This window comes from Terrapene carolina, unplaced genomic scaffold, assembly GCF_002925995.2.
Source record: "Terrapene carolina triunguis isolate 2854851 unplaced genomic scaffold, T_m_triunguis-2.0 Scaffold68, whole genome shotgun sequence".
NCBI lineage: Eukaryota > Metazoa > Chordata > Testudines > Emydidae > Terrapene > Terrapene triunguis.
In genome coordinates, this window is record NW_020664419.1 from 13346153 (window position 1) to 13370648 (window position 24496).

General features: G+C 41.8%; 1 protein-coding gene across 3 annotated transcripts in view; it reads right to left on the reverse strand.

Annotated features, from left to right (window-relative positions):
* The window catches only part of SEMA3A (semaphorin 3A), a 284250-nt gene that overhangs the window by 59729 nt on the left and 200025 nt on the right, over window positions 1–24496 (reverse strand). For all 3 annotated transcript variants that reach the window (XM_024194461.3, XM_024194460.3, XM_024194459.3), the window contains 2 exons: window positions 20609–20702; window positions 11795–11914 (listed from right to left, as the gene is read on the reverse strand). In XM_024194461.3, the coding sequence (XP_024050229.2) occupies window positions 11795–11914; window positions 20609–20702 (214 nt within the window). The remainder of the gene's footprint in view (window positions 1–11794; window positions 11915–20608; window positions 20703–24496) is intronic.

Genomic DNA, 24496 nt, shown 5'->3' on the forward strand with positions numbered 1-24496 from the left:
TGTGGGACAAGTTGGGTGCAGGAAACTCCTTGCAGGGGAAGAGGAAGTCCCATCCTCTCCTGCCTCCAGCCCAGCTGGTGTGGGGGGATCTGGATGCACAGAGGCTAGTTGGGGGGTTCCAGGTGCAGGGGTAATGGGACTCTGCAGGGGCTTCCAGATGAAATGGTTGGGGCTTGGGAGAGGGGTCTGGGTGTGGGGGTCTCATCTGGGGGCTCTGTGTGCTGGGGGAATGGGGCTTGGTGGGGTGGGGGTCTGGGTGCAACTAGTTGGGAATCAGTGGCATGGGGGTCTGGAGGTGGGGTCTCAGTGTGGTGTAGGGAATGGGGCATCAGGGTGGGGATTTGAGTGCAGGGAGCTCAGTGGGAGGTGGTCTGGGTGCAGGGGTGGGGGTCCGGAAGCAGGGGGTCTGGGTGAAGAGGGTTTTCAGATGCAGGAGTTGAGGTTCGGTTGGGTATGGAGGGCTAGCAGGTTCTGGATGTACCAGGTGAGGCTTGGCAGGAATGTCTGAGTATGGGAGGTCCGGATGCATGGTGGTTAGGTAGATGGGGGAGCAGCTCCTCATACAGTGACCCCTCTCCCCACAGCTGAGGAGCAATGGGGGCAGGAAGCAGGGGAGGATGCTGAGTGTCCTGCAGCTGGGGCAGGTTTCTGGGGGTGGGTCTGATACTGCCCCAGCCACTCCTTGCAGGGGAAGAGGAAGTCCCATCCTTTCCTGCCTCCAGCCCAGCCGGGACTAGCAGCTGATCCCAGCTCAGGGTAGGAGCCAGTGGCTGGGGTGTCCCCAGCCCTGCGGTGATTTACCTCTCCTCCGGCTGCTCCAGGTGCCTGAAATAATGTACCTGCGCAGCTAGGGAGTGGTATGTGACTGCTCTTGCAGCTTCACTTTGCTTCCCTGTCTGAAAGTCATTTTTCTGTGGGGAAGCAAAGAAATCTGCGGGGACATGAATTCTGCACATGTGCAGTGGTGCAGAATTGCCCCAGGAGTAATACTATCTGATACAGTTTAGTATTTAAAAATAATTAAACCACGATATTCTACAAGGTTTTAGTTAACTGCCTATTGTGTTTAGATAAGGAAACAAACAAACAAAACAAAATAAAAGAAATCTATCCTATAATATTTCTTGATCTTACATACCCATGTGCTGCAATACTTGGGCACAATGTGGTGAGTTGGGGCCCAATCCTGTTCCATTGAAGTCAATAGTCATACCTCTATTAACTTTACTGGAAAGAGGAGCAGGCCTCTAACTTAGTATTGCCTTTACAATTCCTTGTTGTTGCAACTTTTAAATCAAGCTCTTGAAATTAGCTGAACATATTTTCTATGATTTTAATACACAGATATTTCTACTGCATTGTAAAAATAGGCTTTTAATACAAGAGAGTACTTAAGCAACCTACTACCAGCCATCAGTTTGATATCAGCCCTGACATTATTTAATTTTGAGAATCACAGAGGTTAAAGCTCACTGAACTATAAACAGTTGGAAACATGCAGTGGAATCCCAAGGCACAGCTCTGCACAAGCTGTAATTTAAATCATATTGCATGCTAAGATGAAACGGCAGCGTGGGTCCCAGAGGGCATGAATAAATGTGCAGTCACTGATTTGCCACACAAATTCATGTTGGGATTCTATAACTTTGCAACTGTGATGTCTACCATTAGTGCGAGGACCTATCATTTATTGAGCTTTGTGTATTTATATTAAATAAACCAAAGAACAAAAGCAATTACTTAGCCTTACAACCATTCAATCTGGAATTTTTAGAAATTCATGAACAGAGAAAAGGGAAGTGATAGACACAAGCAGTGAGAGGAAGGTCTTAAGTCTACAGGACAATTCACCTATGTCTAATGCTAATTAGGATTTTAATGTATGCACCAAGTATTCTGTTTAACTCAAATGCAATGGTTTACTTTGTATGCACAATTGTTGCAGTGCAAACACCAATCTGGAGCTGGTATTTGCACATGTGAAGGCTAATTATGGCTTTTTGCCTGATCAGATACCTCATATGCGCATTCATTTGTGGCAATTGCATGCAATGGTGCATGGTTTTTTGTACAAGCAGTTCAAAGTTTAGCAGTGTTCATATGTAGGGTTTTGGTTCGGCCCATTATATACAGAAAACCATTCACAAAGTTTGGATCAGAAAACAAACTCCCAAAAGTCAGTCACTATTCAGATCCGGGTCCATTGGACTCCCATATAAAATATTTCAGGACACTGGTTTAAGACCACTTAAAATTCCCATATGGTACAGTTCTCATTTAGCTGTGTTTTTTTTTCTTCTGAACTTATTTAAAACAGCTAAAGGTTTGCCTAGGCATTGTTTGACGTAAATGAAAGATTTTTAAGGGAATTCAACAGGCATATAATGGGGTGACAGAAATCATATGAATCCCATAAAAGGTAACTAAAGTGAAGAGTCATCTTTAAGAAAAACAGCTATCTTTTTTGCTATTAAAGAAATTAATCACATTGATAATGTATTGATAGTAAAGTATGTCATTAGTGATATGACCCAAGCTCCTCACCTAATGTAAACCAGTACAGCTACCCTGATTTCAATGTAGCTATGCCAATTAACGCCAGCTAAGGATCTGGTCCATGAGATCTTTTAGGAACAATAGAAACATAGGCCTGTTGTCTTTCTGTTAGCTAGTTTATCTATTTAATCTACTTATCTTCCAATGCGTTTGACTTATGAAATATTTTCAATACCGTTTAAGAGAAGGACCTGATCAATCACATGTGAATCCAGATCCCAACTTCAGGGGTTGAATCTAAGGTTTGGATTGCAGCACTATAGAGATAAGGGGCCATTTATAAAGTGTGGATCCTGATCTAAATTTCCACAAAATTTTGGGGTAGTTGAATCCAGGGGTAAGTTCTGGGCCCATCTCTAATATCCCCCATAGCCACAGTAAATAGTGTTTCCCATGACTACATTAAAAAAAATTCTAATAAAAAGGCCAGCTTATGTCTCCCTCTAACCAAGATTAAAACACATCCAATGACTTTGTGTCTAATGCTGTGAATGTCATTAAATTCAATTTTTTTAATCTCTAAGGTGCCACAAGGACTCCTGTTCTTTTTGCGGATACAGACTAACACGGCTGCTACTCTGAAACCTGTCATTAAGTTCAATGAAACTTGCTTAGTACCATCCAGCTTTGTGTGGCTGAAACCCTCTAATTCTCCATCCCCCCATGACCAGCGCGCCTAGTCACATCACACTTAACCTTTGGCTTGGCTTCTCAAAAAAGAATTTGTTTCACTCCATTCACAGCCTCAACAGTTTGGCAAACCACACTCAAGTGCCGCACTGGGCCTTTATATTGAACACACTAATCTGATTGTTTTTCCACTCTACAAACTTTGGGTCAACAATCAAGCCACTGCCAGAAACTAATTAATTTGCAAACAGGCCCTATTTTCACAGAGGGAGAGCTTTTGAGAGCTATGTCAGCAGAGCCAGTCACACCATGGTGACATGCATTGTCATGGCATCCACTTTGCTGGGTAATTTTCCTCACTAATTTTTCACCACACACATGAACTCAAATTACCCAGTCAACAGTAAATCTCTATTGAACGCCCACCAGACTCTGAACGTGGTGGCCTGAGAAGAGGAAATTGGTACTGACAGGGTCAACATGAATTAAACTGATGGCTAGAGCAGAAGGGGAAAAAAACAAGGAAAGAAAAAAGCAAATTCAGACATTTGTCATATTCAAAGCAGAGGGAAATGTTACAGACCTGCTCCTGCTCCCATTGAAGTCAATTAGAGTTTTGCTAGGGGATTCACTGGAAATATTTTTTTCTTTAAAAGGCTGGTTAGTCACCTCCGTTAACAGTAATTGCAAAACTCTCCAAGGGTCAGATGCTGACACCCTTACTCCGGGCTTGTCTACATGGAGACTTACTGTGTAGCAAGCCAGGGTGTAAATCCACAGTGCACTAGCTTGCCATGCACTAACTGGCCATGTGGACCCCGCTACCATGCCACAGGAGCAGTATGTCAAAGCACGCTGTAGATCTTTAGCGTACAGTGCCCAGTTACTGCCTGGCAGGCATGTGCACTGTAGATTCACACCCTAGTTTGTCACTCACTATTTCTCTGGGTAGACAAGCCCATCTTACTCACAATAACAATTGCATTTGTATCTATTCATACTGAAATCAAGGGACTACTCGTGGAGCATGGTAGCACTCAGCCTGAGCAAGAGTGGCACAAATGGCCCTAAATAAGGATGTTCTTCAAGGACTTTATTTTACCATTTCCAAGATCATGATTAGCCAACCTAGTCTTAACATATCATCATGTGAGGAAATTAAGGGAATCTTAAGAACATCAGCAGCCTGTAAACCTCTTGAACTATCTCTTGGGTTTGCAAAGCCAGCCTGCACACACAGGAATCGTCTTGAATTAGCAGCCTGCCATTTAAACCCATGTTTCTTTTCTGATGGTGATTCAATTCTTTATAAAACACCCACTTGTATTATTTAAAGAGAAACCTGTTCCAGAGCCAGAAGAAAAGCTACAGTCTCGGAGTGTTAACATGCCACCTATCCTGCAGAAAGGAGTGTCTTTTTTACTTGAACTCAGCATTATTCAATGTAATTCACTCTAGTGGGGAGGAGATTCTGGCAAGGCTACACAACTGTAAACTAGTGAATGTGGGTGGCCTTTATGTCATATATATACATATATATATATATATACACACACACACTGTATTAGGGTGACCAGATGGGATGAAGAAAATATCGGGACACATGGGTGGGGGGGGGAGTCCCGCCGGCGGAAAAAAAAAAAAAACCAGGAGTGCAAACATCAGTCGGGACGCGGGACAGACTCCTAAATATCGGGACGTCTCGTCACCCTACACTGTATTGATAAAATATTATTTCAACAAAATAATTGAAATGAATATACAAGGAGTAGCATAAAGATTGCTGTTAACAGGACTTCAATTATACAAACATAGACCATGATCTGGCTACCCTTCCTTAGGAGGAATAGAACCTTACTCCACATTACGCTACAAGCACGTCCATTGAAATCAATAACGTAATGATTAATAAACCAACAACTTATAAATACAATATCGAGACATGTTTCTTACTCAAATCTAGAAACAGTACAGAACAGATCCATAGGGCCCGATCATGACCCTAGTAGTGTGCACCTGCAGGTAAACACCCATGCCCTAGAGCTAAAATATGGTGGCTGAGTTCTGGGCTGTGTCTTTAAGAGACATAGCGTAACCCACACAGAGTCTGGGTGTAGTGTTCTGTCCCATCTAGTGGCACTGAGACCACTTAAAGAGAGAGAGTTAAATGAATCTGCTCTAAAATGGGTCTGTTGGTGTTACAATAGCACAGTACTTTCATCACGGGGAGGGGGGGGAAGGGTGCCCTGTGGGCCTGTCTAAATTACAGCAGCCTCCCCATGTTGCCTATGGGCCATAGCGCTGGCCAGAATCTCTGCAGCAGTGCATGCTGCACCCCACCTTTTGCATGCCTGCTAAGAGGGGGTCTTCAGAAGGTAGTCTTATGGCTGTCTTTCACAGTGCCTGCAACAGAAATCCCTCTTCCCCCTAAAAAACAAAAACACCACAGATCTGGGGTTATCACGCAGCTTTGTGCTACTCTGACCATTTTACCCAGCATAAAAGGGCCAGAGTGAGGGTGAGGAGCTTGTATAGTGGATAAAAACCCCTTTGAAAGAAAATGACCCCGTGCTGTATTATTAAGTATTGGAATGAGAAAATAGGGTCTAGTTGCTGAAAAGATTTCCAATAATTCCATTCAGACATTTGATGTGAGAGAGCAATTTTTTCTGGTGGAGGAAACTTTAAGAGTGCTTTTCCCCTGCATGCGCATGTGTCTCCTGAAAGTGGAGGAACCTTAAAGAAATTGCTCATTTCCTAATTGCTATTGGCCTTCAGTTCCTGCCTGGAATGGCTTCCTATATTTCATTAAAAATACCCCAAGTACCCAGACGGGATGTGTGAACTGGGTCAGACCTAAAGCTCCCCGTGCCACATTCCCTTAAATCAGTAGCTGTATAAACATCAAGTAACAACAGCAGCAAAGAAGAGAATTTTTGTGCTTCGAGTAATATAGCATTTACTCCAATAATTAGGTTTTAATTGCAGTAAAATGGCTGTAACACTCTGGGAAGGGAATGAGCACAGGAAGGAGCTGTGATAGAAGACAGGCGTATACAGATTAGGGAGCTGATGGAGAGCAAGAAATAACATTTTAAATCACGTTCAACATCTCAGGTTTGGAGCAAGAAATGAAAGAGAAAAATCTGAAAATCCTATTTGGATTCTAGTCTATTCAGGTTTTTATACCACCCTCATCACCACAGTATCTGAGCACCATTAAGTGACATGACTAACATCTGTCACATGTGGAATTTGTCACATGGGAAATTATTATTACTATTCTTTTTTAGTAAAGAAGAACATGAAGGTAAGGGGGAGGGATATGTTCAAGAGGGGAAGGATTCTTCCTGTTTATATGGGTACATGTTTGTTATGTCTGCGGGAGTGAGAGTGTCCATGACATTGTGTCTACAAAAGGAAAGTGTGGTTCTTTGTCTCTCTGTAGTGTTAGTCCACATAAGAGAATATCAATCCGCTACTGCTTTTAGCTAATGGACATAGTCCTTGGGCTCAAGCAGCAGATGTGCAGGCTTCAAGTGCAAGAGGTCCTTGGAACAAACCCTGCTGTTGGCTTAAGCAGAGCTGGTGATATCTAGGCTTGGCAGAATTTGATTTTGACAGATAATATCAATATTTGTATGCATTTTTTTTTAGATTTTTATCAATTCAAATTTCCCAGATGATGGAGTGTCAGATCACAAGGGGGCTCAGACAATAATTATTTAATGACAATTGATGGTTATTCAAAAAGTAAAAGCTTTATAACTATTAAAACTCAAATTGTCAGCATCACATGTCAAAATGTACAAAGTAAAGATCCTTAAATTAAACTATAACAAATTCTCAACTAGCATTTTTCGTACTTTGCTTATCTGTAAGTTTTGCTTATTATTGATGCAAATATTTTTTTCATTGGCTTGCTTGTGTATGGTGAAATCAGTGTTCACTGACATTTACCAATAGATGTCTAATCCTTCCAAGCCCAGTTCTATCTAGATTAATACATATATCACACTTGTCCCAAGTAGTACTCAACCCTGGTTTGTGAAATAATGCTGCCCATGTTTTGCACCAATTCAGCTGCACCATTTGTTGCCATGTGGGAGGTTTGTGTGAAAGTGGGAGGTAGGGAAGGTATTTAAGAACATTCAGGGTAAGGGAGGTATGCAGAAGTGGGAGTGGTATGGAGAAATGCTGCATATGTGGAGAGAGAGAGGAATTAGTGTGGCTAACCAAAGAAGACTCATAGAGTCAAATACAGTAGAAAATCAGCACATTCAAGCCTCAGCGGAAGTTGGAAAGGAACAATAGTTCACTTCTAAATGTCTTCACACATTTCATATGACCTTTATAGAAAAGAAAATACCTGAAGATATTTAGAATCTTGTCTTCCTGATTCCATACACCACACTACACAGTGAGATATGCTAATATGCAAAGATATTTGCACATCGCCAGCACTGAGGCATCTTGTAATCTGTCATAAAGGGAAACTGTGTACAATGATGGCTATAAAGCACTGCACAAATGTCATAAGAGGATCAAGTCCATGTTTCCTGTCTCAGAGCCTGTGAAATTTAAGAGGGCATTTTCTTTTTTATTGAACCCTCGCTCAGCTTCTATAATACTCAGCTGTTTATGTAACCGTAAAGTAAAGATTATCAAGGACAATGTCTCCAGGGGACTATGCACAACTACTATCCCACTTTAAATATTAAACCACAGAAAGGATTCTAAAATCACATCATGGGGCTGGTTTAAACCCACAGAAAGCAAGGAAATTCCAAGTTAAGACTGGAAATCCAGTCTGACATTAACTCAAACTGTTAGCAGGAGGGTGTTTCGGGCTTGCATTGCCTTGCTTTTGTGGGTGAAAAACAGATGCATAATGCTCCTTTAATGTCCCTTTTGTGGTTTAATTTCCTTTCAAACTGTCTGAAGCCCAACTCTGAATATTTTCTCTTAAAATAAACATTTATGGACTATTCATTTTTCAAATCTGATTTTTTTAACTTTAAAGATGTCAGGCTGGAGCCCCTGTGCTCAGGTCAGAACCAGGGAGGGTGCGGGGAAAATTGGCTCTAAGCCATCTTTCCACTCCCCTAATCCTCCGCCCAAACAGAGGCTTTACTGCATTTCTGTGTTGCTTAGCATTTGCTTCAGCACACTGCACTGCAACTTCCCCCCTCCTCTCTCTCCCGCTCCTCGCCTCCACTTCCATCCATGCCTTCAACCCATCCGGAATTCCCCTACGCCAGGGGATGGGAGTGGGTGGTATAGAACTGCATATGCTGTCTTTAGATCCCCCAAGAATTCCCACTACATCAGGGAAATCGCAGGCGCTGGCTTTCTCCTTTGCCCGGCAGTGCTCAACCCCCACTCAGCCCCAGGCCCTGCCCCCACTCCACCCCTTCCCCCAAACCCCAACCCCCACCCTGCTTCTTCCCTCCCAGTTCTGCTCCCTCCCCCAAGTGTGCCCCGTCCCTGCTCCTCCCCACTAGCGCCTCCTGCCCACCGCGGAACAGCTGATCACAGCGGGTGGGTGGCGCTGGAAGGGAGAGGGAGGAGTTGAGTGGTGGGGCTGCCGGCGGGTGGGAGGCGCTGGGGGGGCGGGGCTGCCGGCGGGTGAGAGGCGCTGGGGGGGGGGGAGGGAACGGGGAGAGCTGGCTGCCAGGGGGTGCTAAGCACCTACTAATTTTTTTCCATCCGTGCTCCAGCCCTGAAGCACCCATGGAGTTGGCACTTATGAGGGAAATCCACAGCTAGGACATCCCTCCGTCCCCTTTGTACTGAGGAAGCAGGACATAGGAGATGGAGCCCGAATTGCACCCTCTAACCTATGCATGCTCAAAATACCACCTTTCTGTCACTAATTTCAGATGTTCCCAAACCACTGCAAGTGACTGGTTGGCCCAACAGATAGGGAGCCTTTCAGTTGTAGTTTAGCAGTTAGAATCAGGGCCATGTGTGTAATGACAAAACCATTATCACTGAACATATCTTTTTAGTGGTCTTGGGATAACTCCAATAGAGCTGCGCACAACATAAGAAACTGGTACTTGGCTGATATTCCCTTATTGGAAGTCTCTGCAGAGGGTGATGGGAAGGAACGGGAAAGCTTTCACTTCTAGTGTATACAGAGCGCTGTGTATATAGAGCACATCTCAGCCTTCAGCGCTGGCATATTTCATTAGAAATGTATTCTTTTAAAAAAAAATCTGAAACCCGGAAATTTATTTTGTAATTACACATAAAAAAGGCAAATAGAAAAAAGAAGAAACAAAGGAGCTGTATGTCTGTATAGTTTCAGCCCCAGATGATTATTTTTGGACTTCTCTATTGGTCACAGAGAATTCCCGAGAAGTGCAAACAGGATTTCATTAATGAGAATGTACTGGAAAAAGTCCTATAGCCTTTAATAGGGAGTAATAATTCTCTAATAGAATTCTCAAACCAACCTTTCGCCGGGATCTAACTCTAGTAAATCACACAGGATCAATCTCTAATCCCTTATATAGGTTTTTGAGAACAATTTCTCACTTTAGTAAATTCAACAGGACTTTGCCATGCAGGAATGCAGTTTAAGGACTGCAATTACATCCCAAACTCATGTATATTCTCTACAAGGTTGAAATTGTCTCCAGTTTTGTGTTAGTTCAAGAATATTTCATTTGAGGGGGTCAGGGTTTGCAAGCTCTTTGTGTGCACTCTTATACTTCTCTCCATCTTCAGAACGAAGCAGTTCTGGTTTCCGCACCCTCTCAGATGTTAACTCAGTGCTAATTTGGGAAAAGCAGTTTTCACATTCAGCACGGAGAGACTGATAACTGAATCCACAAAGGAATGACACATTTTCAGAGATGAAGTGCAGGGGATGCGGACAATGGCTGTGCTTTCCCACTGCATAAATCCTCCTGACTTAGCTGTCATTGTGTGAATCTACTGCACAAAAGCAGCTTTTACTTGCATGACTGGGCTTTATTTCACCAAGGCCATCACAATGAACATGGGTCCTGTGCTATTCTTAGTATTAATCTACCCCACAGCAAGATACTCTCCTGGCAGAATCTATCTATACAGATCAGTGACAAACTCTCACTTCCACTTCAATGTTCCCTGAAGTCCAGATACCCTGTCTATCATCAGAACAACAAGAAATCAATGAGCAATATTTCTGGACTATCAGGCGACAACTGCCTGCAAAAGCAATACCCAGTTGATGCAAACCTGTTCTCTCTGTCGCCCATGGGAGGTTTGCCATTGATTTCAATGGGAGCAGAATCAGATCCAATGTGTTTATCATTATTATTATATACATGTTATCTGTATTACATTAACATCTCGAGATCTCAATTAGGGATCCATTGTGTTAGGCACCATCCATGCATCTAATAAAAAGTAAATCCCTTCCCAAGAGATCTTGCAGTTTAAACAAAATAATACTAACGTGATACCAGGAAATCTTGGCAATAGCTAATATGCTTGACCATTAAAGGTCATGTTTCAAAAGATACCTTCCCTTTTGCACTTGAAAAATTTGCATCTGTATTTTTGCACCTGCACTGAATTGTGGATTCAAATATGGTTACCTGACCCTCACGGTAGGTGCAAACATTTGAACACATTTTTGGGGTTCAGAAATAGGAATGCAAATACAAATTATATCTACAGAAAGAGAGGCTGTCGGCCCTTTACAAAATTTAGCCCTAAGTCTTTTAAATATCAATATGAGGTTGTCTAGAGTGTCTTCAATTACTTTAAACAAGCTATTGGAACCAGTTAGCTTTTTAAATCTGTGAATGCATGAATATGTTAATAGACAAAAATAAACATACATTTGTGCACCTATCCAAATCCCATTGGAGTTAGTAGAAACTGACTTCACTTGGAATTGGATCAGGCCTTTATTTGCATGTGCAAATTCTTTGATAACACCTGTAGTTGTGGTTTTTGCACTGGCAAATGAGCACTTCTGAGTCTAACTGGTTAACTGCACATTGTAATTGACGTTACTCTCCCCTGTGAAAATAGCAAAGATTCCAGTGATGGAGGCAAGCTCTAGGGCACCCAGGGCTCCTTTGACACTCCAACATATTGGGAGCTATGGCATGTTTGAGGGCTCCTGTTATCTAATTTTCCTTCTCCTCTTTCTCCTCCTGGGGAGTCTGGAGGGCCAATGTCAGAACTGCACCTCAGAGATGACCCGGTTGCATTATGAACTGGCCTGTAGAGGGTGCAACTCCAGTCAACATTCTCTCTAGCATTTGTGCTCGGACGTCCCTGCTGGTACTTACTCAGGCCTAGAAGTCCTGTTTAACATATATGTACAGCAGTCTGCTCCTGCTACATGATACTGCTTTAGCTGCTGCCTCTGGATATGGTTTAAATTTAATCACACTCCACAAATCTCAATATAATTAAAAACCAAAAAGCGCTCCTTTATAAATCACTCTTGATTAGTTTAACTGGTTTAAGACAAAATTCTGCTCCATATCAAGGAGAGGTAAACATGTCATGGGTGTTACTGGAAAGGAACTGTTTGCGGTATGCTGGACTTTAAGAGCTACATGAATATAACACTGGAAAAAATGTACGTCTCTCATACCATTCAGCCAACGGGAATCATGCTGCTCTGTCCTGATCGGATGATGGTGCCCCAGAGTTCGGAAAATGGCAAAATCTCTACCCATGAAGTCTGCTGCTGTCCCAGAGTACAATTCTCCATCTGTGGAATGATATGAGATAACTGTAAACATTCTGTCGAGATGTGAACACATATTGCTACCTGTTACACTATTCCCAAATCATTCAGTGATCATGAGTAGGCTCCAAAAATCAGGAGACTGGCTTAAAAGTTGTGAGGTTTTAAAATGTAATTGGTGGTGGTACTCTTTATTTGCCCTCTGGTTTCTGAGCCTTTAGGATGCACTGGGGTTGCATTTTCAGGATTTTCTCTGCAACCATGAGGGCTAGAAATTTAGTAGTTTTTTTTTTTTAATTAAAGCTGAGTTTTTCACATAATCACTTGCCTCTAGGAGCTGGGACATTTAAGAAAAGTACCAAATATTGCAATACTTGTGATAAAATAGCAAGAGTTGGCAACCTTGCTTTTATGTTATATTGATGGAATATAGGGACCAAGCCACATCAATGATATCATAGCGAAACTTTATTCCTCCTGTTGAAGATGTCTGCATATAGTTCCAGGTGTTATATCCTAGTGTTAATCGTGACATCTTTCTGATACGTGTCTGTGGTTGTCTTTTCGGTACCTGCTAAAGCAGCCACTTGAAGATATTAGACCCCGATTCTCAAGTAAGTATGGCAGTGATTTACACCTCACTTTGCACCGCTGCAAATGGTTACACAAGGTGTCAAGCTATGGAGAATCAGGCCCATTGGTTCCCAGTTCAGAACGTTGCTGAATTCTTTCCTTGAATTGTTTACATGTGAACTGCTTTCTCATATCGGATTTTAATGATGAATTCTTTGGAAGCACTTTCATGAGCATCCTCCCCTGCTTGGGAAATAGAACATTTTTTTTTCCTTTCTGTGAACTTTCTGCTTGCAAGACTGTCACTCAGTGGCACACATTTCTCTCAGCATAGGTAGTAGGGAAGGAGGATAAACCTTTCTGTGGCATCCAGCCCATACGCAGTACACAGGTGGTCAAGTCTGAAATCAAACTCACATAATAACATAGACCCAGAAATGCCACTGCTGATCCAACCAGAAGGGTTACCAGGGACAAAGAATGATGTGGTCCCAATTCAAAAGGCGAAGCTCAAATCTCACAATAGATCCTTGCATTGTGCCACTGTTCACAGTAGTCCTAGACCACTTGGTGAAGAGATGAATTCCAAGAAAAAGAATTAGATACACAATTAGAATTTTATCCACAAGCAGTTTCAAGGTGCCAGATATACAGCCAAATGACGGTGCCAGTTTTGTTAGAAGTAAATGCAGAGGTATTCCATGGATTTACTCTGGATTTAGAAAGCTGAGAGTACACTTTGCAGGATTGGGCCCTTATAGTGCATATATAAGCAGATCCAGTCCAGAGTTTCCCTTGGAAATTAAATAAAAGTATGTCATTTCTCTCAACCAATATTTTAACTGCCCATCTTAAAAGTGTCATTAGACAGAAGGATAAATCTGAGGATGAAGCAACAGTTTTTTAAAGCTCAAGTGATCGATTTTTCTGGTCAGGCTGAATCCCACCATAGTCTGATTTTCAAACACCCTTTTGGCAACAAGCGTATGATTCTCATGCCAATTTTAGATATTTCCATGGTGGGACAGCCATGTCCAAACATGCCTGTTGGATAACATTAGCGTCTTTCCCCTGAAACACTGACAGCATAAAATTATCAATTGACGCTACAATGACTGTGTACCATATGGTATTCATGAAAGTCAGGAAGGGTGAAAACATGATAGTAGAAAGGCATGGAATTGAATGAATTCACAGCAGAGATTATAAGCAAATAGACCAGTCGTGCCCAGCAGGAGGTGTAATCAGAAGTGAAACAGAACAGCATATCATTAATTAACAATTTCTCATTCTTCTGTTTCATTTTCTACTTTTTTTTTCAAACAGGAGACAATCACTTAATTATAGTCCTTATTATGTACAGCATATGCAGCTGAGATTTTAAAGAACAACAACCCTTTTGGCTTGTGAAAAATGACTTTGATGCTCCTCTTAACCTTTCCTTAACCTTATCCTCATTTTCTTTTCATCCACTCCCAAGCAAGTCAGGATAAATCAATATAAATCAACAAAACCAGTTTTTTATTTCTGAGTTGTCAACAGATGGGAAAGTCACTCAAGGAAAAAAAGGATTCCAAATTTAATAATAGACTATTACAATTAAGCAAATAGTTCAACAACTTATTAAGATTTTTGTAATATTTTGCATTTTTGGGTCCCTTGGCACTTGAGGATCTCATTCAACACATGAAGAACTGTAAAACTTTTGAGGTGCAGTCACCTCAGGAATGCAACATGGCTTCCTGGTTTGTGCCAGCTCATCACATGACAATTTAACATTATTGTGGTCTGATATGATCTGATGGAGATTGTCTTTGCCAGCAGTCATAGGTGGGGTGGGAATCTCACCAACAAGAAGCTGAAGGATACATTTTACATCAAGTTCTGAACTGGGCTAGAACTTAGCTTTTGGAGGTCAAAAGGCAAGTTATTTCTTTCTATTACAGCTACCTGTAAGTAGAGATGGGTAAGTATGTTTCAAGAAAAGAACTATTTGACTCTTGGCCTACAACTTGAACTGATTCACTGAGATATGCAAGAGTTCCGACAGGGTTCAATCCAGTGCCCTTTGAAGTAAATGGAATTAGATGAGGCCCTTATCGTGGGTAAGGGTGAGAGATTGGGCTTTCATGGGTAAGAATTGCACGACTGAGCCCATTGTGTTTTAAAAATCATTTCTAAATTTTTTGTACATCTCTGTGTCTCCTTGTTCCAGTTAGGATTAGATGCACAGTACGGCAGGAAGGGGTGATCTTACTCTATTTCCAGTTCAACCAGGAGCAAGAAGTACCAAGAATCTCACAAGAGGGGTGAGCCTCTTTGTGTGCAATTTTTCGGATTCAGGATAACCCAAAATGATTTCCCAGAACTTGAGTTTGAAATCTAGATCAAAATTTTGCCCCTTCTCTATGTATAAGCATTGGGTGTTTATGCAGCCCTTCACTTTGGAACCTCGTGCAAATGACCCATGGTTACTATAAATTTAAAAGCGTTTCTCATGCCATTGCTAAGCCCTCTGACCTCCGATTAATGCCTAAATTGATAGTATTTTCACTAGCAGCTTTAAAAAATATTGGAGTTCAAAAAATTTACAATAATTTCTGAAGCTGAAAAAACCCAAATTGTCAGTTTTCATTTATGTCCAGACAGCATAAAGAAATGGATACCGCTCCCTATACCGAGCAAATACGTCATTTTCTTTCATCAGCATGCAGAGAGCTGTGTAAGGAGCTAGGTGTTGTGAAAACAAATCTCTTTGGCCAAAAGGACTGGTGTTGACACACATACACAAACAGATATATTGTATATTAACTTTCCAAATACAGAGGTGACCATTACAGTGCACAACCACTCTGTTTCTCATTGTAAATCTTTTGAACAGAACAGTTTTTCCTGATCCATTGAACTTTAAGAACAATTTCCAGATTTTTTTAGATACCAAGATGCCTGAAATTAAGCAATGTTCATGTATCTTTTGTACTTTTTTGTCTTCAGCTCTTAACTATAAAAGAGTTGCTTAGTTCTTGGACATTAGTGAAGTTTGAGATTCTTGTTTTAAGGTCATGATCAATTTTAGCTGTCCAAGGATGAAGATAAAACTAATGCTGGAATGGGCAGGTTACTGCAACAGGTTGGAAAGAATTCCCTAATGAAATCTGGTACCAAGTGGACAGAGGACTCCCTATTAAGGCTGGGTATGACAGAGTGTTAGCAGCAGCACCCTGATCACTGATGTTGCTGCAGCATGAAGAAGGCTGAAGGCTCAGCGGTGAGCAATTAAATAGTTTTTGTTGGGGGATTATGAGCACCTGGGTGGTAATTATTGGACTAATGATGTAATTGGGAGGATACAAGTAGAAGAAACAGGAAGTAAAGTGGGGCTCAGTGCTGATGAGGGAGGCTGTGTGGCAAACACCTGCTATAAGATGTCTGTGTTATGTTCTGTGTGTAAAAATGTGGAGAAATAAAAGATACCAGTGGTGAAAGGAAAACAGCTTGGACATCTTTATGACTATTAGGTACCAGGAATAGGCTGGACAGTGCAGCACACCGGGTAACATCGGAGGCACCCTATGACACTAGGACGCTCAACAATGGCTTGACTCTGTTCCCACTGAATTCAATGGCAAAATGTCCATTGACTTCAATGGGAGCAGTTAAGACAAATATGAAGAGATTTTTGAAAATCCCAGATGGGATTTTCAGAGGAACTTAATGATTCCAATACTATTGATAGTCAGTGCAACTGGACTGTCTAACTCCTTGACACTTCTTTGAAAATCCCTAAAGCCTAAGTGTCTCAGACTAATTCGTTAGTTAACAATCTTCTTTTAGAATCGTAGAATAGTAGGACTGGAAGGGACTTAGAGAGGTCATCTAGTTCAGTCCCCTGCACTCAAGGCAGGACTAAGTATTATCTAGACCATCCCTGACAGGTGTTTGTCTAACCTGCTCTTGCGACTTTCATAGTTGAAACACACCCTACCTTTCCCTTTTCCTCCTGTCCTGTAATAGATGAAAGCAGTGCCTTGGGAGTAGATACTCCGAACACTTTCACGTATTTACATGCTCACATGCCGCTTGTTTAGTTAGCAACATATAGATAAGGAATGATGGCTAAAGAATGGCTTGGATTCTTGAGGGCATGTTCAAAACTGGCATCTACTCAGAGCAGAGTAGCAATAGATACCTTTAACGAACATTAAAAAATAATGAATAATGTTTGCAAGTGGATGGAGTGAGAAACATATTTTGAAAATATACCGGAACAATTTAATAATGATGAAATGTTTCTTTAAAGCACGATTGAATTTTATCAGGAAACCCTTTTTATGCACATAAGTGTTTCTTTCAGATGAGACAAAAATGGAAAACCCTGAATACTAATGGCTATTAAATATCATAGGGCACTTTTTGCATATTAATCTTGGTGTCCTGCTGAAATTCCAACTTGGGCAATCACATTCTACTCACCTAAAATTTGCCTTGTTTCTGAGTCAAGAATTTATTCTTTGCCTTCACTCTTTAAAAAAGTCACTGTTTAGGGTTGCTGGTAGTATAGAAGCTATGTTACACCTCAGAGGTGGCTGCCTTTTAGTGACGGTTGAGTGATCATTTTAAATATCCACAGAAAAAACCCTGTGAGTATGTGTGGGTGCAAATTGCAATCCCTGGCCTTGAAGAAGGCAGCTGCAGCAAAGGAGATATTCACTTATAGGAAAAGGCAGGAGAAAGTACAGCTGTCTCCTTCCAAAGGGCTTTACTATGGCAGTGGTCCCCAAACTGCAAGGCGCACTCCCCTAGGGGAGCCCAGAGGAATGTGCAGGTGTGTGTGGCAGGGCCCGGACCAGCCCCCCATGGGGGGTGGGGAATGAGTGTCACCCAGCCCTGCTCTGCCCCCAGCCACAGCTGCAGATCTGGCCCCAGCCTCGGGCCCCGGCTGCTGCCCCACTCCCGGCCTTGACTCCTGGCCCTGACCACAGCTCTGCTCCCGGCCTCGGCTCCCGACTGCGTTTCCTGCGGGGCGTGGACAGGTTCCATTACGGGTAAGGGGGAGTGCGACAGAAAAAGTTTTGGGACCACTGTACTATGGGAAAGCAGTTGTGGCTCAATCAGCTCATCTCCCAGCGAGCCTGGCTCCACCCCCTTCTGGGTCAAACCCACCCACTTGGAATGCTGTATCTGCTGCTTCAAAGGCCACATAGGTACAGTGGGGGCTGTGCTTCCCACCAGACCAACTTTCTGCCGGAGGGCCACTGGCAGAGTAAGCCATTGGAAACCAGTGAGTGAATCTGGTCCCCACTTCGTAAAGTACTTAGGGAACTTTTTTAGTAAAATGTAGCATTATAATGTAGTCCATAACACAGTGTGGCAATAAGGAAACCAATAAGAAGTCTTAGAGAGGCAAAAATTGTCCTGTGGTTTAAAAAAGAAAAAAAAATCAATCTGCCTGATTTTCAAGAGTACAAGTAAGCACACTACTTGAAGCCTGAGTCAAAACCAAATAAGATGCTTAGGATAATGATCTATAGTGGGGAAATATATATTTAAGACAGAGGAAAAAAATACTGAGGCAGCAAAAATGCGACTAACCTGACAAAGGCAAAGATTTGTTAAAAACATTGAAAGCAAAGCCAAAGGAAATAAAATAATCATATTTGTGCAGGACCGGGTAAAAAAAAGGAATGCGAAAGGTTAGACTCTTGACTTTGTGCGGTTGCATACCGTGTGTATCACGTAATACCGGCTTGTCATCATCCCTTTTCTTTATTGAATATTAAAGTAAATAGTCAAGTCAATCCCAGGGGAGCAGCTCCATCACAAATTAAAGTTGCTCCAGGCATTAATTTATACACCAGCCTTTTAGGCACATGGTTCTTTCCTTTTCATTTGGAGTAAGTACAGGGTGCAAGTTGGAGCAAGGCATGTGCTTCTTTCTTGTTTACAAAACTGTGTGGCCCCAGGGCAGCTCATCACCTGTGATCATTAGGGCTACCTCTGGACTAAGTATTCTTTCTGACTTTTATGAGCAAATGCAGTGTAAATGGAGCATGAATGTTTATTGGGTAAAGACCTACAATTACCAATGTTTGAAAAGTAATAGAGAATATAACTCACGCTGGACTAGTTTTTATCTTCTGGAGGGTTTTGGGGGGACACAGAACAGTGAACTTTTGAAAGTCCATTGATGCCTCCTTGATGCTGACGCAGACCATTGGATCTTGAGTTTTAACTACTGATCTTGACCCCACAAAGTCATATATCAAGGACAAAGCCACTGTAGCAAAACCCATGAAGTTTTAACTGCTCAGGTAAGGGGAAAAGGGAAAAATGCCTTTTTATTTCCTTCTCACACAACACTCCTGTGCTTTGTTATAAGAACAAGATAAGAAAAAGGAAAAGGAAAAATTAGACATTAAAATAAAAAGGGAGGCTGAGATTTTCAGTGCAGTGTAGGGGATTTTGACACACATCTTCCATTAATTTAGTGACTCCTGATTTAATACTAGTTAATTCAATGAAGGATGTGTGTTTAAATCTCCTAGCCTGCTTTGCAAAACTCAGCCAGAAAATCTAAACAGGCTCAGTGAAGCAATAGTAACTTCAGGCCAGATTTTGTAAAGGTATTTAGGCACCTAACTCCAGTTGAAATCAGTGAAATCACTTAAACACCTTTAAAACTCAGGCCCTTCGACCCTGATCCTGCAACTGAAAGTGTTTAAACACCCCCACCCTCACCCCAGTGTCTTCATAGGGCCATCAGTAACCTCAGTGAGGCTCTGTGGGTGTGTTAGGAACTGGGACATAGGCAGTATGTCCTAGTGGGCAGAGCAGGTGTTAAGACGGGGAATGGAAGTAGGGGCCAGAGATGGAGTCAACTGCCAAGTGTCAGAGCCAAGGGTTGAGCCAGAGTCAGGAACAATAATTGAAGCTGAGGTTTATGGCCTGGTTCAGGCCAAGGGTTGAACCAGAGTCAGAGCTGTGCTCAGACACCAAGTGCCAAGCCAAGGGTTGAGCCAGAGTCAGTCAGAAGTCAGAACCAAGGGTCAGAGCCAGGACTGGTAGCCGATGGTCAGGATCAAGGTGAAATGGTAGGAACAAGAGAGAGAGGCAAGAATCAGGCACAGAGCAGGAGCAAGGTGGAAGCTAGGAGTGAGGAGCAGCTCAGGAACTAGGAACAGAGTTGGATCAGGATTGCAGGAGGCAAACAAGAGCAGGGTCTGATGTGGCAGCAGAAGGTCGGCACAGTTGTTCAGACAGCCCAGCTGGCTCATTGATGGCTCAAGTAGAAGAAGTAAGCCAATCAGATGGCTGCAGGCCTTGGATGCTCCGAAAGAATGTCCTCTGGGGTTTGACCTTCCAGGTTTAGCGAGAGGCAGGAACGGCGCCATGGTTTTTGCCGCCCTAGGTGGCAGCGCTCCTCCTCTGAGCATTCAGAGGAGTCTGTGGTCTTCGGTGGTGGGGGTCCTTCCGCTCCGCGTCTTCAGGGCACTTCGGCGGCGGGTCCCGGAGTGAGTGACGGACCCGCCGCCGAATTGCCGCCGAAGATCCAGAGCGGAAGGACCCCCCGCCGCCGAATTTCTGCCAAGGGTGGCAAAATGCCGCCCCCTAAATCCTGCAGCCCTAGGCGACCGCCTAGGGTCACCTAGTGGAAGCGCCGGCCCTGGTGAGAGACTACGTCACCCATCTCCCTTGGTGCTGATGAATGAGAATCAGCACTCCAGGGACCCCACAACCCCAGATTCTAGACCTGCACCCTAGCACCCATAGACAGTCAGCTGTAGAATCAGGTTCTTAGGGTTTGTATGTGGAAATTCCTGAGTATCCCTTGTTCCCACTGACTTCAGCTGAAATTAAGAGTGTGCAACACTTGCCACCTCAAGCTCTTAATGGGGAAACAAAGCAAAACAGCTGATATTTGAGGCATTTTTATATAGTCACCTTATTTTCAAAACACTTGGATAAACCATCTGCCAAATAATCAACCTGGAATTATTTTAATATAGAACTCTCACCCCAAAAACAACAACAACAACAACAACAAACCCACAACCACTGAGAAACAGTGTGAAAGGGAAAATGTAGCAAACTTGTATTTCTCTATGGAGAAAGTAGGTCTCATTCATTTTACACTGCCACACGTACCTATTAAAAGAGAAGCCGTCAGCAATTTGGGGTCATAGGGGCTTTTCCCTCGTCCATTTTCAAAATGTGAATCCTCCAGTTTAAAAATGTTGTCCTGTTGAGGAAAAGAAAAAACAATACAATTATCTGACAAAAGGACACTAATATTGAGTGATTCAATACAGTGTTGCATCCAAGATAGCTACAGAGGGCCAGATCCTCAGCCGGGGCAAATTGGAATATCACCCGGGAGGTCAATGAAGCTACACCTGCCTGTAGCAGCTAAGAATCTGGCCCAGACTGTCTGTCTTACAACTAGAATGACATTGCTGAACATCAGTCAAAAATCATTCAGACAACTCCTGAGCTCTAGTCTAATCCTCAGATGTTTGTAATAACTTTGCATTGCTTTCAGTGGGAGTTTGCCTGGGTAAGGACTGAATAAAGATCTTGGTGTTTGGACTTTGTATCTGGAATTAAAAAAGGTGAAGCATGTTTCACTGATCACGATAGCCACGTTTCCCAAGGAGAAATCTTGGCATAAATTGCAGTGTTGCATCCTGCTCCAGCTAACTTGGGCTTTTAAAGACCGGCATTTCCCTTATCCCCAGACTCAGTTCATTCACATTATTAGTAGTCATTTCTTTCAGTACTTTTCAATGCATTACTTTTTAGTTCTATGAGCTGGGGGAACAGCATGATGAGATATAAACGAGATCAAATAAAACCTCAGCCAACTCTAAACAAATCCGGTCCAATAAATACAAAACAATGGGATTTCAGTACATCTAATTATTTTTCATTGGCTCAGGGCCATATCTGCCAATCAAATTGAGCACAACGTTTCTAGTTTTTGCAATGTGGGTAAAATCCACATCTCCCATGTAAAGCCAGAATATATGCTGGGGACAGATTTCCGTCTCATCTGTACATGCCATGGACTATAGTTACAGATGCAGTTTGCTGTAACCCTCTTTTTCCCCTTCCTCTCCCACGGGATTATAGTCAGGGGTCCCATTGTGTTAGGTGCTGTACAGATGCATAAAAAGAAACAGTCCCATATTTTAGGCCTAACACAATATTAGTAGTTTAAAGCAACTAAGGCACATGATATTTTTCTTCCAATATCTTAACAACCTGCCTCCATATTTTCTCTCATCTTCCTTTTCTCATTCCCTTCATTCATACTTTGTCATGTACCTAGTCACCTCCTGTAAGGACTCTATGCTTTCTCTTATGCTATCTCCCTGTGCCTGAGGATCCTCTCTGATCTGCATCATGGCATCTCTCTCTTCTCCTTCAACCTCTCCTTTTTTGTTTAGTCTTCAAACTATGATCTTCATTCCACCACTCTGACTCTATTTCCTGACTTTGCTCCCTCAAATCATTAATTGTAGCATATTAACTTACAAAAAATGAAAACTTGATCTGAACTTTAGCTGCACACCCCAAATCTAGTTCTTGCATAATAAATGAAAGGAATAAGCAGATGACATTATTAGCGCTGGACAATAGTAATAGAAAATGGCACTAATGCTATAAGCCATTTTTAATAAAAATGTTATTATCAATATATATTTCCTTGGAATTCTTTCATTAATGAAGATAATTGCTCAACCTGTACCCCAATGGATACTTGATAATGTTACAAGTTACTGTCATGACAGTTTTAATATCATCCCAAGGTAATCCAGTGTGCCATTATGAGACAAATAAGAAACACATGTCGAGAATTATTCGATAGATGAAGGCCCTGATTTTAGACTCCATTGTAGCAGTTTGATGACAACTTCAATTAAAAATGGTTTATGACTGGCATAGCGGAGTGGAAAATCTGGCCAACAGAATATACGCATGATATATTCATATCTCTTGTGATATATTCATATCATTCAAAGCTCTTGGCTTTTGGGCAATAACCCCTTCTAAATAAAAGGAAAAATAGAGAAATCCCACAGTGTTTCAATATTTGAGTTTAAATACTATGTAAATATGTTAATTAAGTTCCCAAGTCTATCAGCAAGAAATAATAATAATACATGTATAATTGTTAGGTGACCCATAAATATATCATGGTTAGTTTGAAGGCTTCTGGAAGCATGCTCCCCTGGAAGCATAATCTATTACAAGTAGGGCAACTTGCCCAAATACATTTCAGTGCAGAAGTCACAGTAAAACTTCACCCCTTAGAATACAAACAAGCAGTAAACAGAGTAAAATTTTTAAGAAGATCTTGCACACACCCAGAAATAAGAGTAAGAAGCAATAAAGAAGGAATCTGATTAGAAACAAGCATTTGGTTATGTGTTTCTGTACTTTGTGGCATTTAGGTCCGAATTCTGCTCTCAGAGGAGCTCATCAGTAGGAGATTGGGATCTCCACGCATGAATCTGAGGGCAAAATGTAGTGCTTAAAGTTTCTATAAAAATGTGCACTTGATCATTTTCAAAAGTGCTGGACATAGATCCAAAATGGAAACTCAGTTCAAATAATAAATAAAGACGAGAAGTTTTTAGCGAGACAGTATGCAAACTATTTGCCCTTGGAAAAGTGCTTGAACATATAATTTGGAAACCTTCTGGGCTTTATAATTTGAATGCAAAGCATCACATCTTAGTGAATCAGCAAATCCCCTATCCATAAATAGCAAGAAGTACATAGTGGGCTCACAAACTGCTCACTGTTTCAAAATTGTTTGAAGTCTATTATATAATCAAAGACTGGCATTCATGAAAAAGCAAGCTGGTAGCAAGATGAAATTTTGTACAAGGGCAAATAAAAATCAGATAGATTTCAAAGAAAGGTTATTGTAACAAAATGACCTATGGACCTGATTCTCATTTACACTAAGGCCGCTCCCTTGGCTATGCTCAGCCTGAGCAAAGAAACCTAAAAATGGAGGGAAATGTAATGTATCCCCGCTTTAAGGCCCCTTCATATCCTTAGTGTACATGAAATTCTGGCCCCAATATACTGAATATACAATAGTTTCATTTATTCGCTATGTGAATTATAAAAGTCTTTAGGTTTGGTTTCCTATAGATGCTCCCATGTAATTCAAGTCAACCCTAATGTAAAAGAGGGAAGAAGGATAATCCTGGAGGTAAAGCCTGAGAGACAGAAGGTGCAAAGCTTAGTTGCACTTATATTTTCCCATTGACTTAAGCTGAGTCAGGATTGGGCCCTGGGCTTCTATTCCTGGTTTTGCCACAAATTTTGAGTATGTCACTTAGGCCAAACTTTTCTAAAGTGGGTTCATACAGTTAGGTCCTTAGGGTCAAATTTTCAAAGTTATTTAGGTCTCTAACAATGCAGGTAAGAGCTTAGTAACTCCCATTAACTTAAACAGGTGTTAGGTGCCTAACCTGCTTAGGTACTTTTGAAAATCCCACTAGACACCTATCTGCATCTTTAAGTGGCTAAATAGCTTTGAAAATCTGGTTCTTAGGCTTTGGTAGAATTTGGGCAACTAACTCCATTAGGCTCCTTTGAAAATCCCAATCATAATTCAGGCCCCAATTTTTAGGCCCTGTTGATTTAAATGGGAACTGTGGTTGTTCAGGACCTCTAAAAATCAGGCCACCTTTACTTAGAGCTGAACTTTAGAGACCCAATTTTGAAAAGTTTGACTTTAATTTCTCAGTGGCTCAGATTCACCTGGTTAGCCTCAAAACACTCCTCTAGTACCCAGGGTTGTTTTGAGTCTGAATGATTTAATAGTTATAAAGGATTTAAGATCTGCAGAAGAACGTTGCTTATATATAAAAATGCAAATTATGATTAAATACATGCAATTCAAATGGGCTGTTCACAAACAGTTGCCTTTACTTATTTGCTATTCATTATTTCTGGTTTGTGATTGGTCATCTAAGTCACACAGTATGCTTCTGTTCCCTGATTGGATGAAAA